General features: G+C 57.2%; 1 protein-coding gene across 13 annotated transcripts in view; it reads right to left on the bottom strand.

Moving 5' to 3' along the window:
• Positions 1-14834, bottom strand: part of SHANK2 (SH3 and multiple ankyrin repeat domains 2) — a 513576-nt gene that overhangs the window by 382639 nt on the left and 116103 nt on the right. For all 13 annotated transcript variants that reach the window (XM_085010449.1, XM_085010452.1, XM_085010454.1 and 10 more), the window contains exon 10: positions 8140-8256. In XM_085010449.1, coding sequence (XP_084866575.1) covers positions 8140-8256 — 117 coding nt within the window. The remainder of the gene's footprint in view (positions 1-8139; positions 8257-14834) is intronic.

Raw genomic sequence — 14834 nt, 5'->3', positions numbered from 1 at the left:
TTCCACTCTCACAGCATCCTTGCCTGGGGCCATCTCGCGGAGAAGGCAGAGGAGGCCAGGAAGGGTTACGTGAAAAACTCCTGTTTCCGAAAAGGAGGAAAGAGAGGTGTGACCCAGAGGAGTTGTTGAGGGGAGCCTCGCGGTTCCCGGGGCGCCCTTGTATGACACCCCCAGACTTTGTCCTTCTAAACACATCGATCAAGCACAGATACAGACTCAGTCTGCGTGTTTTGGTGCTAAAGCATCAGGAAGAATATCCAGTTATCTCCTGAGCATGAATTTCACGTACATTTCATGAATTAACAAAGGTACCCGACACTCCTCTTCCCCAAGCATCTTGGAGACTCACCCTGGCTCAGCCGGGGCACGTGGCCCTTGCAATCACCAACCCCGACGGGAGCCCAGGCACCATCACCTTCATTTTATGCATGAAGACACAGGCCCGGAAAGCATACTCGGGCATGCATGCCCCCAGTCCACACAGAGTGTAGGCCCTGCCGGGTACCATCCTGTCCCCTGGGGACACAGCACCCCAAACCATAAAGCGGGTCACATGATGGAGGGAGTGAGGGCGGTGGTCAGGGAAGGTCTCGCTGAGGAGCTGGCCTCTACGCTGAGCCTCAGCAATGACGAAAGAGACTGTGGCACACGGGGGAGCATTCCTGGCAGAGGAAGCCAGAAGCCCAAAGGCCCTAGGGCTGCAGGAAGCTGGGGGGAGGGGGCAGCAAATTGGGGTGGGGCGCAGGGGCCTTGGGAGTTTTCCACAGGGACACAGATGGATCCGCCCAGTACAATGCCACTTGGCAGTTCTGCAGAAACGGAGGGAATCAAGACAGGGAGGCGGGGGGACCCGTGGAGGGTGAATGCAGCCATTAAGGGCAAGGATGCCCGTGGCCTGGGCCGGGATGGGAGGGGACAGAAGGAAGCTGACCAGACCTGGGATAGGGGGTGAGGAACAGGAGGGCCTCCCAGACTTCAGGCTGAAGCCACGGAGAGGCAGCGCTGTCCACACAGCAGGAGGAGCTGTTACTGGAGCTGCCAACGCACTGGGATGTCGGCAGGTCGAGGGCATCCCTGCCCGGAGCCCAGGGAGCGGTGGGCTGCCACGTGCTGACTATGGCCGTGGGTGTTTTCTAGAAGGTACCGCAGGACACAGACAGGCCTGCCTGAGGTCCCCGTGGGGAGAAATGGGGCAGCAGAGAGTGCCGCGCAGTTTGCCAAGAGATGCCACTGAGAGGCTGAACTGCACAGGGGCAGTGGCGGAGGCGCGATCACGGCGCTGCCACATGGGGGCGTCCCGCTGCCCAGATCCTGGAGGGGTAGAGTCTGAGCGTCCTGAGGCCGAGGTCCAGCGGAGTCAGGATGCTCTGAGCAGCCCGGAGCGGCAGAGGGGCGTCTGCGCATGCGCATGCAGCCTGCTGGAGGCGGGGCCAAAAACAGGCTCCAGGACCTGCTTGGCTTCAAGTGACTCACGTGGCCATAACTTTAACCCCGGATCTCCAAGTCCTCCCCACCCCCCTGTCGCCACCCCAGAGCTCTCACTTCCACTGCACCGAGGCCATCTTGACTTAAATGTCACAGATGTGAACTGCTCAGCACTCCAAATTGTAAGTCAGAAATCCCTTTCCAGTTTAAATTATCCCTTGAAACGAGACTGGCGGGATAAACATAAGTCCAAGAAAAGCTGAGATACATGCAACCGATCAAGGGCAAAGATTTGGGACGTTAATGCCACCAGAGGGGGGTTGGAACCTGGCTCCAGAGACCCACCTGCCGGAGGGGGGCGCCCCAAAGACCACGCCCTTCTCACCTACTGAAGCCCCACCCCCACCCCCATCAATGGGTTATAGGAACATGTCCCCAAAGCCTGGGGGAGGAGAAATACAGGGCGGGGTATGAAGCCCAGTGTTGGCATTTGGCAACAGAGTGGCTTTGGCCCAAGCCTGCCCATCCTGGCTTGTACAAGGGAGTGATAACTAACCGGAGCCACCAAGGACTCCTTGGGGGATCTAAGGGGAAGTTCAGTTGGGACACTTTTCACATGGCCCTCGATGCTCAGGGCGTTATTACCCCTGTGACAGCCCCCCTGGAGGCCCCCATCAGCTATAGCGCTGACCAGCGCTCAGTAGGATGCAGAAAGGGCACAGAGACGTGAACAGAACAAAGCCTGTGTCTTCTTACTCTGGCTTCACTAGAATCAAGAGGTCTGTTCCAGAGAGACAGGGCTTATTTTTCATCCTCCAGACAGACTGGCCTGGCCCAGTAACCTTTGATATTTAGAATGCTCTCTCCTCCTTCATTATCCAGGGTAGAAAAAGAGACACCAGGCTGCATCCTTCTTTCCAGGCCCCCAGAAAGCCAGCAGCAGGCCAAGGGAGTTGGCAGATTAGGTGCAATTTGCAGCTTACACTCAAAGCCCTAATTAGTTGATTTCATAAGAGAAGAAGAGAGAATATTCTGGTCGCAGCGTGTTTTATTAGAAGCGTACAGATGAGGTCTGCCTAAAATTAATAAACACACACATATCAACCCATAAACCTGATGCTTTATATTTAATGAGAGGTTTTGTCATTCAAATTAACAGCAGTACCAGCAGCGGCACCATCTCCATCCGAATCACACCTTCCCGTCACCACCACCACCACCACCACCACTGCCGCCATCACCACCTCGCTGCCGTCAGCAGCAGCATCCACACCGTCACCACCAAAATCACCACCATCACCAGAGTCACCTCCACCAGCAGCAGCAGAAGCACCATCACCCTGGTCACCACCCGTCGTCACCACCATCACCCTGGTCACCACCCGTCGTCACCACCATCACCCTGGTCACCACCCGTCGTCACCACCATCACCTGGTCACCACCCGTCGTCACCCCATCACCTGGTCACCACCCGTCGTCACCCCATCACCCTGGTCACCACCCGTCGTCACCACCATCACCCTGGTCACCACCCGTCGTCACCACCATCACCTGGTCACCACCCGTCGTCACCACCATCACCCTGGTCACCACCCGTCGTCACCACCATCACCCTGGTCACCACCCGTCGTCACCACCATCACCCTGGTCACCACCCGTCGTCACCACCATCACCTGGTCACCACCCGTCGTCACCCCATCACCCTGGTCACCACCCGTCGTCACCACCATCACCCTGGTCACCACCCGTCGTCACCCCATCACCCTGGTCACCACCCGTCGTCACCACCATCACCCTGGTCACCACCCGTCGTCACCACCATCACCCTGGTCACCACCCGTCATCACCACCATCACCTGGTCACCACCCGTCGTCACCACCATCACCCTGGTCACCACCCGTCGTCACCACCATCACCCTGGTCACCACCCGTCGTCACCCCATCACCCTGGTCACCACCCGTCGTCACCACCATCACCCTGGTCACCACCCGTCGTCACCACCATCACCCTGGTCACCACCCGTCATCACCACCATCACCCTGGTCACCACCCGTCGTCACCACCATCACCTGGTCACCACCCGTCGTCACCACCATCACCCTGGTCACCACCCGTCGTCACCACCATCACCTGGTCACCACCCGTCGTCACCACCATCACCCTGGTCACCACCCGTCGTCACCACCATCACCCTGGTCACCACCCGTCATCACCACCATCACCTGGTCACCACCCGTCGTCACCACCATCACCTGGTCACCACCCGTCGTCACCACCATCACCTGGTCACCACCTGTCGTCACCACCATCACCCTGGTCACCACCCGTCGTCACCACCATCACCTGGTCACCACCCGTCGTCACCCCATCACCTGGTCACCACCCGTCGTCACCCCATCACCGCCATTACAGCCACTTGTACTGAAAATCCACCGTGTGCCAGGCATACCATATGCTTGTTTTCTATTTTAAGCCTCTGAGCAGCCCTGAGAGCAAGGCGTAATTATCTCCACATGACAGAGGAGGAATTTCAGGGCTCATGGGATAGGGCACCTCGCCCAAGACAGCACAGCAAGGTGGTGGCTTAGACCACCGGGAACCAGACTGCCCGGTCCCACGCCACTGCAACTCCACCTCGCTGACGCTGCTTCTTAATCCCTTTTCCTGACTCCTGTCCTGACCCAAAGGCACCGTGTCCTCCCCACTGGGACAGTCTGTTTCTCAACACTGCTCCCCAGAGTGCCCTGAACGACACCCCTTTCTGCCTGAAGCTGCAGAGCGGTTTCTCTGGTCTGCCCTGAGCCCAGCCTCATGCAGCCACACACATCCCATGTGTGGAGGAAGAGGAAGGAGACGCAGCCAGGAGGCCAGCACATTGGTGACTCAGGAAGGACAGGGCTTCCGTTAGTAACAATTGCGAGGCTTGCTGGGCAAAGGCTGGGCCTCCGTCCCCTCCATCCCCGGTGGACAGGTCATTATGAGGCTGCTGCTGCAGACGAGCTGCGCATCCTGGGCCAACCTGCCTTACAACACCCGTGAGACACTCAACAGTGGTTGGGGTGGGGGGCAAGGTCACACTAGCACCCAAGGGAGAGGTGTGCGGGATTCCTGAGGCTTGATCCCAGAGCACTCGCTGACTCCCAACTGGACCACTGTCTACGGACCCCGGCGCCTCCAAGCACGAGCCTGAGACTCTCCACAATGGCCCCTGGACCTAATGCAAGGCAGGGTGTCCAAAACAGGAGGTGTCACCCAAGGCGTGTCTACCCCATGCTGCAGCTGAGTGACAGATGGGTGCAGTTGGTCCTGGGACCCCGGAGAGGTGACAGCTCTCATGCCCCCAAGGGGCTGCTCCCTGGCATGCTGGAGGGAAGGCACTCAGCCCTGGAGCCGTGGTCTGTCCTTAACTCTCGTCTGGAGAGGGGACTGAGGCAGCCTGGCTTGGCAAACTGGGGCCCAGAGGCTAACCTGGGCCACTGCCTGCTTTATAAATAAAGTTTTATTGGCACACAGCCGCTCATTCATCCACATACGGTCTGTGGCTGAGTTCATACTGCAGCGGCAGAGCTGGGAAGCTGTGACGACGTCCATGCGGTCTTAAAAGTCGGAATATTTACTAAGTGACTCTTTCCAGCAAAAGGCTGCTGAGCCCTCTAACCTAAGGCAGGAGGGGGAGGGGGTCCCCTGAGAGCTCTGGGCAGCTCTGGCCCCTCCTGAATCCTCGGCCCAGAGGTGGGGACAGATCCCAGAGCATGGAGAAGAGACACCAGTCAAGCCCAGCCCCGTGAATAACTCAGAACGCAGACTCCCAAGATGTCTTAACCTGTCCTACTTAAAAGGTTACACTTCCAAAGACTACAGCTTGTCCACAATGATTGCAAGTGACAGAAAACATGTTTTTCTCTGGTTTTTTTTTTCCATGATAAAATATGCCCAGAATCTACTGGGGAAGTTTAAGGAATCTTTTTCCCTCCAAGGCAATAATTAAGAAGCACATGTTGGCACAGATGTTTAACCAGCAAAGCCAAGCCTCATGGTGTTTTTCTAGTGCAGCAGAGCAGGAGCGCTCCATGCTCATAAAGCCATTTCAACATCCAAATGCCGTGAAACGCTGTGTGCCCCAGCTACGCGCAAATCCCACCAGTATGCTTTGGTTAAGAAGGGAGCCAGCCGCGCTCAGAATACTCCTTGAAGACAAACTGTAATGCTTCCCCAAACCCATCTGGCTGAGCTGCCTCCCTGTGCCAAACACAGGGCACACCCTGAAAGATCATGCTTTATGTCCCCAAGAAGGTGGGCTCAAGGGGGCAGGGGGTGCTAGTAGGGAAGACAGGTAAGGCCCAACAACCGCCCGAGCCTGGGCAGTTCACCCCGCTGTGCTGCAAAGGGAAAAATCCAACCAACTCTCCCAGGAAGGGAAGGCTCGACTGAGGGCAGGATATCTACATTGGGTTTTGAAGGATGCATAGGAGTTTCCCAGGGCAAGGAATCTAGGTGGGGGTTCAATAGCAGGAATCCAAGTAGGACTTCAGAGTGGCTCGAGAGGCCTGGGATGGAGTAGCTATGGGGGAAGCAGGGAAAGGACTTAGGTGTCGGCAAAGACTGGGGAGTCAAAAGATGGAATCCTTGCTTTGGGTGGGGATGGCAGAGAAAGGACTGGCAGAGTGAGCACAGCCTGGGGGCCCCCAGCGGTCAGAGTCCTGATCTCTGCTCTGTTCCTCCAGGGGCTGGGCCCGCACCCTCTTCTTGGTTGCTCCCTGGAGCATCCGCCCCTCACCCACTCTCCAGATCTGAAGTTCCTTGAAATCAGGTAAGGAAAAGAATAAAAGAAGAGGGGGCAGAGGTGCCCCTACTAGTGAGGCTCAGCTACCCCCTTGACTTTGGCACCAAGGAAACTGACACCATCCCACCGGCCTCCAGGCAGTCCTCCCCGCCCACCCCACCCGGCCCCGCCCACCCCTCCACCAGCCCCGCCCACCCCTCCACCAGCCCCCGCCCCACTTCCGCGTTCCCGCCTCTGGGCGGGACCCGAGGCTCTGCCCTTTGCTCCCCACGTGGCAGGCCCGTGCTGGCATGCACAGAGCATGCGCTCTGTCATTTAGGAGTCCTGAGGGGCTGGGGGGGTTGTATCCCCACCCCCTTCCCCCGCTTCCCAAGCCGGCTCACGTGTGGCTCGCCTTGGTTTTCAGCACAGAAGAGGGACAAATGGGGTTTTATTCAAATTGTTCACACTGCGGCTCCCAGAAGAAGAGAAAAACGAGTCCAAAAGAGAGATGTGCCTCCCCGCCTCCCCGCCTCCCCGCCTCTCAGCAGCAGATTCACAGCAGCCCAGAGGTGCAGGCAACCCGTGTCCCTGATGGGTGAGTGGACACAATGCGGCCCCGCCACGCAAGCGAGCATTTCCTCAGCCTGGGAGAGGAAGGACCCGCTGATGCTCGCTGCATCGTGCGTGGCCCTGAGGACATTTCACGCAGTGAAATAAGCGGGACAGAAAGGGACGCATCCTGCGGGTCCCTAGAGACAGGAAGTAGACGGTGGGTCTGGGGAGGGGGAAGGGAGCGAGTGTTTCGAGGGGGCAGAGTTTCATGGAACGCTCTGGAGATAGGGGGTGGACATGGCTGCACAGCAATGTACCTGCGCTTGATGCACTGAAACACATACTTAAAAACAGGACGGCCAAATTCCTGTTAGGATTTCGATATTTAGTCACAATTAAAAAGGTATTGAAAAGCATCAGCCCCCCTGAGAACATGTTCTCCACGCAGTGGTCCCACCGAAGTCTGGCGGGGACCACAGCTGTCCGGGGGCCTCTGTCGGCCACACGCTCCCCTTTTCGCGGTTCCGCCCTGCCCCCTCCAGGCCCCCCTGGCGACCTGCTGAGAGGGACGCGTGACCAAAATGCGGAGTGTGCACCCTCGCTGGGGGGCTCCTGGGTACCAGCTGTGCCCCAGGCGTCTCCTCTCCCTTCCTGTGACTCGGGTTCCTCTTCAACAGCAGGGATGACCATTCTCAGCGAAGCACGTGGGGACCACGCCCCGCTGTGCAATGTCCGTGGTCTCTTTCCCCCCCCCCCCCCCCCCCCGCCATGCCTAGCTAACACCAGGGCGACTGCATTTGGGGATGGGCCTTCAGGAGGTCAGCAGGTCAGATGAGGTCATGGGGGTGGGGCCCTGATCTGGGAGGATTCGCGACCTTCTAAGAGACACCAGAGAACCCCCTTCTCTCTCCCCCACGAGGGGACACCTGGGGAAGGCACCACGCAAGCGGGGAAGAGAGTCCCCTCCTGGAAACAAGCAGACTGACACCTAGGCCTGGGCGGTCCGGCCAGGACCATGAGAAATAAACAGCTGTTATTTATTTTTATTTTTTTACAGCCATACCTGCGGCATATAGAGGTTCCCAGACTAGGGGTCGAATCAGAGCTGCAGCTGCCAGCCTACACCACAGCCACAGCCACGCCAGATCTGAGCAGTATCTGTGACCTACACCACAGCTCATGGCAACACCAGATCCTTAACCCACTGAGCAAGGCCAGGAATCGAACCTGCATCCTCACAGACACTAGTCAGATTCGTTAATCGCTGAGTCACGACGGAAACTCCTTAAATGTCCATTATTAAAGCCCCCATCCGCGAGAGTCTGGGACTGGCCGCTGGAGCTGGACGCTCACCCCGCCAGGCGTCCGCACGGCCCGGCCCCGGCTCACTGACCTGGTTGTAGAGGGCGCAGATGTGCAGGGCAGTGTTCCCCGAGGCGTTCTGGGCCCCCATGTCGGCCCCGTAGAAGAGCAGGTGCTCCAGGTGCTGCACGTGACCGTACCTGCAGGCCTGAAACGAGAGTCCACACTGAGAACCGACGCCTCCCAGGATGCACTGGGCTCCCCTGGAACCGACGGTGCGGCCGACACAGCCCGCCCTGGCTCGGGACCAGGCCCCAGTCAGACCCCTGGGTGGGGACCGGGGGAAGGCGCCCCTGCCGGGTTCGTGGACGGCAGAGGGCCCTGTTCCTTCCCTTCGCGCGCACAGGAGACGAGCAGCTCGGAGAGACTGGGGCATGACTTTGACCTTGGCCTCAGCGACCTGCCCCGGGAAACGCAGACGTGGGTGCTCAGCCCCTGGAGGAGGCGTGAGAAGGGCCAGCAGAGCCGCAGGGACACGCTGCATCCTGAAAAGGGACCCGCCTGTCCTCCCCAGGCCAAGGCAGCCCCGCTAGGACTCTAAAACGTAACCCTCCCTGAGGAGGGGGCGGGGGGGCAGGGCAGCCCCACTGTGTGACCCCCCCCCCTTTGCCGAGTCCTTCTTGGAGGTGATGCGCCATCTCTGAGCCAAGGGCGTCAACCCGATCTGCCCCGTCTTCCAGAATGATCTCTGAGCCCACGTCTTCACATGTAAGGGAAGCCCTGCTCTTGGATGCGTTCTTGTGACTGTCACCTGAATAAGGGGCCTGAAAGGACCCCTGGCGATGCTTGGGGCCAGGCCAGCCCCTCCCCCAGCTCACAGGGAGCAGGGAGGTCCCGCACTGTGACCGGGGGAGGGGGGTGGGGGCTGGGCTGCTGGTCAGTCCCACCAGAGGGTCCAGCACCGGCTGCTGGATGCTGGGGCGACCCTTGACCCTGGGGAGCTAAGCACATCCGTCTAATCCACCCCAGCTATGGGCACTTCCTGGGCACCCAGCCACGGGCCCCCACTCTCCCTGTGACAGAGCAGCAATCTGGAGACGGGAAAGGCCAGGCAACGGGGGTCCTGACCCAACGCTGCTCACACGGCAGGTGGGGAGGTGGCGGCAGGAGGAAACCGGCAGCAATGCCAGGATGACAGGGACAGGCGGCTGGGGGCAGGTGGGGCAGGCAGCACAGCAGCCGGAGGAAAGATGTGCTCATTAATCCTGCCTCCCCAGTAACTGAGACGGAGCCAGGAGAAGTCACCTCCGCACGGGGAGGGCCACACCTCGCCAATTAACAGCAAGGAGCACTGACGCGGAAGCCATGGGAACTATTAATTGGATGAGCTTTAAAAAAAAGCCCCGGAAACATCCACGTACAACCCCTCTGCCACCCGTGGAATCGTCTTATCAGTTTTTTTTTTTTTTTTTTTTTTTTTGCCTTTAAGGGCCGCACTTGCAGCATGTGGAGGTTTCCAGGCTAGGGGTCAAATCGGAGCTGTAGCTGCCAGCCTACGCCAGGGCCACAGCAACGCCAGATCCAAGTCATGTCTGTGACCCACACCACAGCTCACGGCAACGCCAGATCCCCAATCACGGAGCGAGGCAGGGATCGAACCTGCGTCCTCATGGATGCTAGTCAGATTCATTTCCGCTGAGCCAGGACAGATCATTTCTATAGAAACGTTTCCATTTACCTGCCCGCCGCCACCTTCCCTTCTGGTGGTGGCAGCACCTGTCTCTGCCTTTGGGGCCACTCGACCCCACTCCTGGAAGTCAGGGGGCCGGCCCTGCCCCTGTCCCGCAGTGGACATGAAACGTTCTCTCTCCTGGCTGCAGGGACAGGCTGGGGACACCCGTGCGACCAAGGCTGAGGCTGGCACATTTGGCAAAACGACTGAGAAAATGAAGTTCTCGCCAGCCTTCAGGATGGCGGGCAAAAAAGTCACAGAAGCCCAGAGCTACAGAGGAAAGGCAGCTTGGGAGCCAAGGGGAGGAGAAAAACTTCACCCCCCCCCCCCACCACACACACACGGCCACTGTGACCCCTGGGATCCCTGCTCAGCTACGACTATGCCTGGGCTTGTCAGGACCTAAGCTGAGGCATGATTTTAACTTTCCCCTTAAACCACAGTCTGAGTTGGCATTTTTATTCCATGACAGGAAGGACCCCTGGCTCATGCGCTCTCTGCAAAGGACTTCCAGGAGGCTAGACTCTGTTCTGTTAAATTTCATTGTCCTGTAGTCAATAAGGGAGCTGTGTTAGTGTGAAAACATGTAGCAGTCAGTCCAGATTCATCATCCCCCTTCCCCTGGCTCGTCTGAAGTTGTGAGGCTTTATGTCACATCACCGGGATGGTGCCACCCTGTCCTCACCAAGGGTCACCAGACGATCAGCCGAAGAGAGTAAATAGAGCCGTTCCCTCCAGACGGTCTGGGAACGGACCCCCCTCCAGGACTTCCTCCCATCCCACCCTCCTCCTCCAAGTCTACTGCTGGAAAACAAACAAAACCAGAAAGTTCAGACACGCGCCGAAACAGAAATAAAATCCCCCACCATCCCACAAAAGAAAGAAAATGTGTGTGCACACCTGGACAGACACGGAAACAGGTTCCAAACTCCCGCCGCTGAGGGGGCCTGGGAGTGGCGGCAGCCCAGGGCCAGTGAGCACACTTCACACCCGGCTCTTGGGCTCTAGGTACCACTCTATTCTCAAACACACCAGGGCTCCTTACAGAAATGGCTGATCCCAGTGCTGAGGCAGGAAAAGAACCAGAGGAGCGTGGAATCCTTTGTCGAGCAGAAGGAAAGAGAGTGCTCGAAAAGGCCCTTCTCCAGGGGCTCCCACCGACCTGAAGCGAGACAACGTGAACGGAGCATCACCTGTTGTAGAAACAGAAACTAGAAACTCACAAAACCACACTGCTGTAAATAAATGCCTAAATAAACAAGAAAAAAAAAAAAAGGCTTTTCCTGATAACAGAAAGCCAACTCATTAGTGGGAGAAACAAGGCTGGGAGTCACAAATCTCTGTCTAGCAATTAATGGTTTAATTCAGGCAAGAAATACTCAGGCTCTAAAACTCGCATCCCTTTTGTCACATGAAGTTTATTACGTATGTGTTGGAATCTTCAGAAGAAAGCAAGAGGAGGATGGGACGAGGGTTTTCTAAGTAGTCGAAAGCTCTCACAACACACTAACTACGAAAGGAGGCAGGAACTACGGCGAAACACCTGGCAGATTTCACCTGATCAGGTGGCCAAGGTCAATACCACCCTAAAAGGCGAGTCGGCTGACAGGACGCGTGGCCGGGAACACACCTGTCTCCGTGAGTCCTGGCAAGAGCCACATCCTGCCTGTCACTATCGGAAACACCGGGCAAACCCAAACTGGGGACAGTCTCCAAAATGACCGCCCTGTAAGCTTCAGGAGAGTCCCCTTGGGAGACTCGAGAGAAAGACTGATGAACCCTCCCGGGTGAAAGGGTTCCCACAGGGTCCCAAACGGACCCTTTTACTCCCAGGGCCATGACGGGGACAATGGGTGAAGCTCCGACGTGGTCCCCGAGGGACGGGGAGAAGGGAAGCCTCTTCTTGCAACTCTTCCGTAAGGGTGAAATGGGAAGAGTCATGTGTACAATTAAAAAAGAAAAGAAATTAGTGCTCGCCTGACACATAGACCCCAAAGCTTACCAGAGTAAGAATTTATCCCCTGCCAAGATACATGTTTTTATAGCTGCACCCTGTGGCATACGGAAGTTCCCAGGCTAGGGGTCCTATTGGAGCTGCTGCTGCCACCCTACACCACAGCCATGGCAACACGGGATCTGAGCCACGTGTGGGACCTATGCTGCAGCTTGTGACAACGCCGGATCCTTCACCCATTGTCACAGAGACAATGTTAGGTCCTTAAGCTTCGGAGCCACAGGAGAGTGCCTTCCCTTTTTTTTTTTTTGAAAAGAGGGCTGTGCTTTCTGGCCCTGGAGAGACAGATTAAAAGGGTTGACAGAGGTCAGAGAGAAACGAGACTATGAAACAACACAGCACCCTCTTCCACGCCTGCAGCATCTCATTTCTTCTGAGACACGCCTGGAAAATCCACACCTATTGCCTGCAGATTTCCCAGGCACGTGTATTTGGAGGAGCTTCCCTACAAAATTTGGGATTTGAGATTTGGGATTCACCCACGTAGGCTGAGTGTCTCCCCATCACTGGTAACAATTAGGGGACAGGGTGCTCCTCCCTTCAAGCACATCACTGCCACCTGCTGGACACCTGTTGTAATAAATCTCCAAGCCTGCATTTACAGCCAGTGAAACAGCGCCCCCTGAGGTTGTGTGATGCAGTTAGAGCAATGGGGAGTTCACTGCACTGCAAATGCTTCTGTGTGGTTCTGTGCCACCAGCAAAATTATTTAAGTCCGCATCACACTTAAGGCACTTCTCCTACAGCATGTGCATTATAACACGAACTGGAGATACGACAGCAGAAGAGTCAGCGTGCAGCACCCCCGCAAACCTCACACCCTGCTGTGATTGAGCGCCAGCAGGGAACCCCCCAGAGGCCTGTCCCCTGACTGTGGCGTCAGGGAAACCACCAAGGACTTGGACCCAGGGCTGACGGTGGACGGTGAGCGGAGGTGGGCGGAGGTGGGCCGGGTGAGAGAGGGAGGGGAAGGAACAGTGGCCCCAAACCGTAATCTCCTTAAGGTTAAAACTCCTCCTTTGAAAATGAAACAGCAGCTACTAACAAAATTAAGACCAAATGATAAAAATGTCCTCTACAAAATTGCCGCAGAAATCAAATGAGATCTACGTGAAGGCCTGTGAGCAAATTGGTGAAGCTGCTCTCTGTCAAGTATCATTTCTTTTTTCTTTTTCCTTTTTTTTTTTTTTTTTTTTGTCTTTTCGAGTGTCACACCCACGGCATATGGAGGTTCCCAGGCTAGGGGTCGAACGGGAGCTGTAGCCGCCGGCCTACGCCACAGCCACAGCAACATGGGATCCGAGCCGTGTCTGCGACCCACACCACAGCTCACGGCAACGCCGGATCCTTAACCCACGGAGCGAGGCCAGGGATCGAACCCGAAACCTCATGGTTCCTAGTCGGATTCGTTTACCGCTGAGCTACGACGGGAACTTCAAGTATCATTTCTTAGAGACAAAGCCAGACAGGGCCTGAGAAGGAGGAGGAGGAGGAGGACAGTGATGATGGGGGCGTGGCCAAAGGATAATGAGATGCGATGAGGGTGTGGCCAAAGGATAATGAGATGCGATGGGGGCGTGGCCAGAAGATGACGGTGAGGCTGGGGCGTGGCCAGAAGACAGTGAGGCCAGGGGTGTGGTCACATGATAATGACGATGATGGTGAGGATGGCGACAGGCCAGGTGAGAGGCTGGGGGCGTGGTGAGATGACGATGGTGAGAATGGAGGCGTGGCCAGGTGGTGATGATGGTAGGGGTGTGGCCGGCATTTATTGAGCATTTCTTAGAGGCCAGGCGCTGCAGTCAGTGCATCATTTAACTATCTGCAGAGCTCTACGAATGATCACTCTTTAGAGATTAGCAAGGAAGCTCCGAGAGGGTACCTCTGAGCCTCAGGGGACTCAGGCCACATTGAGGGGGTTTTGCAACCCCAGGCTGTGTTGACACTTCGGCCGGAATACACTCTACCCACAGCAGGAGGGGGAATCCCACCTACCCCCCCAATAGAATCAGATAGAATCTGGGAAAGAGGAAGAGCCCACAATGCGCCCCCCGCCCCCACGTGGGCCAGTCCCAAGGGCACAAGGTGCCGAGAGCTGGGGCCAGCTCCTTCACCAAGCACTGTCCTCTCACTAGGGATGGCCATCCTCTCTAGGGCCCTTGGCCTCACCAGTAACACATTCTGGAGTCCTGAGACAGCCAAACCCACCGCTCCTCAGGTGGGAGCTAGGGTGCTAGGCACGCAGGTGAATGCCCCCTCACCTGACCCACCATGTTCCTGGGCTGTGGGAATGCATTTGGGTGTTTTTCACTTATTTCCTCATGCTTCTTCATATTTTTAAAGAACCCCATGTTGAGCAGGTATGTCTTTTGTAATGAAAAAAAAAATTTAGGGGAACACATAAATTTAACACGGCTTGCAGAGAGCTGTTCAAAAGAGCGCTATTCCAAAGTCAGCCTGCAGGGGGCGGCACCTCCAACCGCAGGGCCTGGGGGCTGATCTGAAAGCCTCCCTAAGCAATTAAACACCAGCCTCAGGCGAGGCCCCAGAAAGCAGCGCAAGCCGCCTCCCGCCTCCGCAGCTGTGAGCGGGCCTGGCCGCGGGCGCTGGGGATCCCTGGGAGGATGGGGCGCCAGTGGCTGGGACAGAGCTGTCGGGCCACACCAAGGGGCCAGAAACTCCGAGGTGCTTCTCCCAGAGGGCAGGGCCAGGATCTGGGCGATGCAACCTCGTCGACCCTCTATCTGCTTCCTTCTGCCGCAAGTGCGCTGTCATCTGAGGGGTGGCCTCTGCCTGAACGCCCTGGAGGCCGGACAATGATGCAGGCTCCTGGCAGGAGCTGCGCTGGAAGTGAGCCCGGCAGTGCCGGCCTGTGGCCTCGGGCAGGTCACTCACCCTTTCCGGGCGCGGCTCACTTGGAGACCAGCAGGTGTCTGCGAGGGGGGCTGGAGGGGCGTGAAAAGATGGTGGGGACAGCGTTTGCTGGGTGACTGTGAGTCCTGACGGAGATGATAATGGGGTGGGGGCAGCCCTGTCCCAG

This window comes from Sus scrofa, chromosome 2 (assembly GCF_054392235.1).
Source record: "Sus scrofa isolate SSC_HxYL_T2T_F1_AM1 chromosome 2, Sscrofa_HxYL_maternal_Yorkshire_Landrace_v2.0, whole genome shotgun sequence".
NCBI classification, from domain to species: Eukaryota; Metazoa; Chordata; class Mammalia; order Artiodactyla; family Suidae; genus Sus; species Sus scrofa.
Note: the sequence above shows the minus strand (reverse complement) of the source record. Positions and strands in the feature narration are given on the sequence as shown.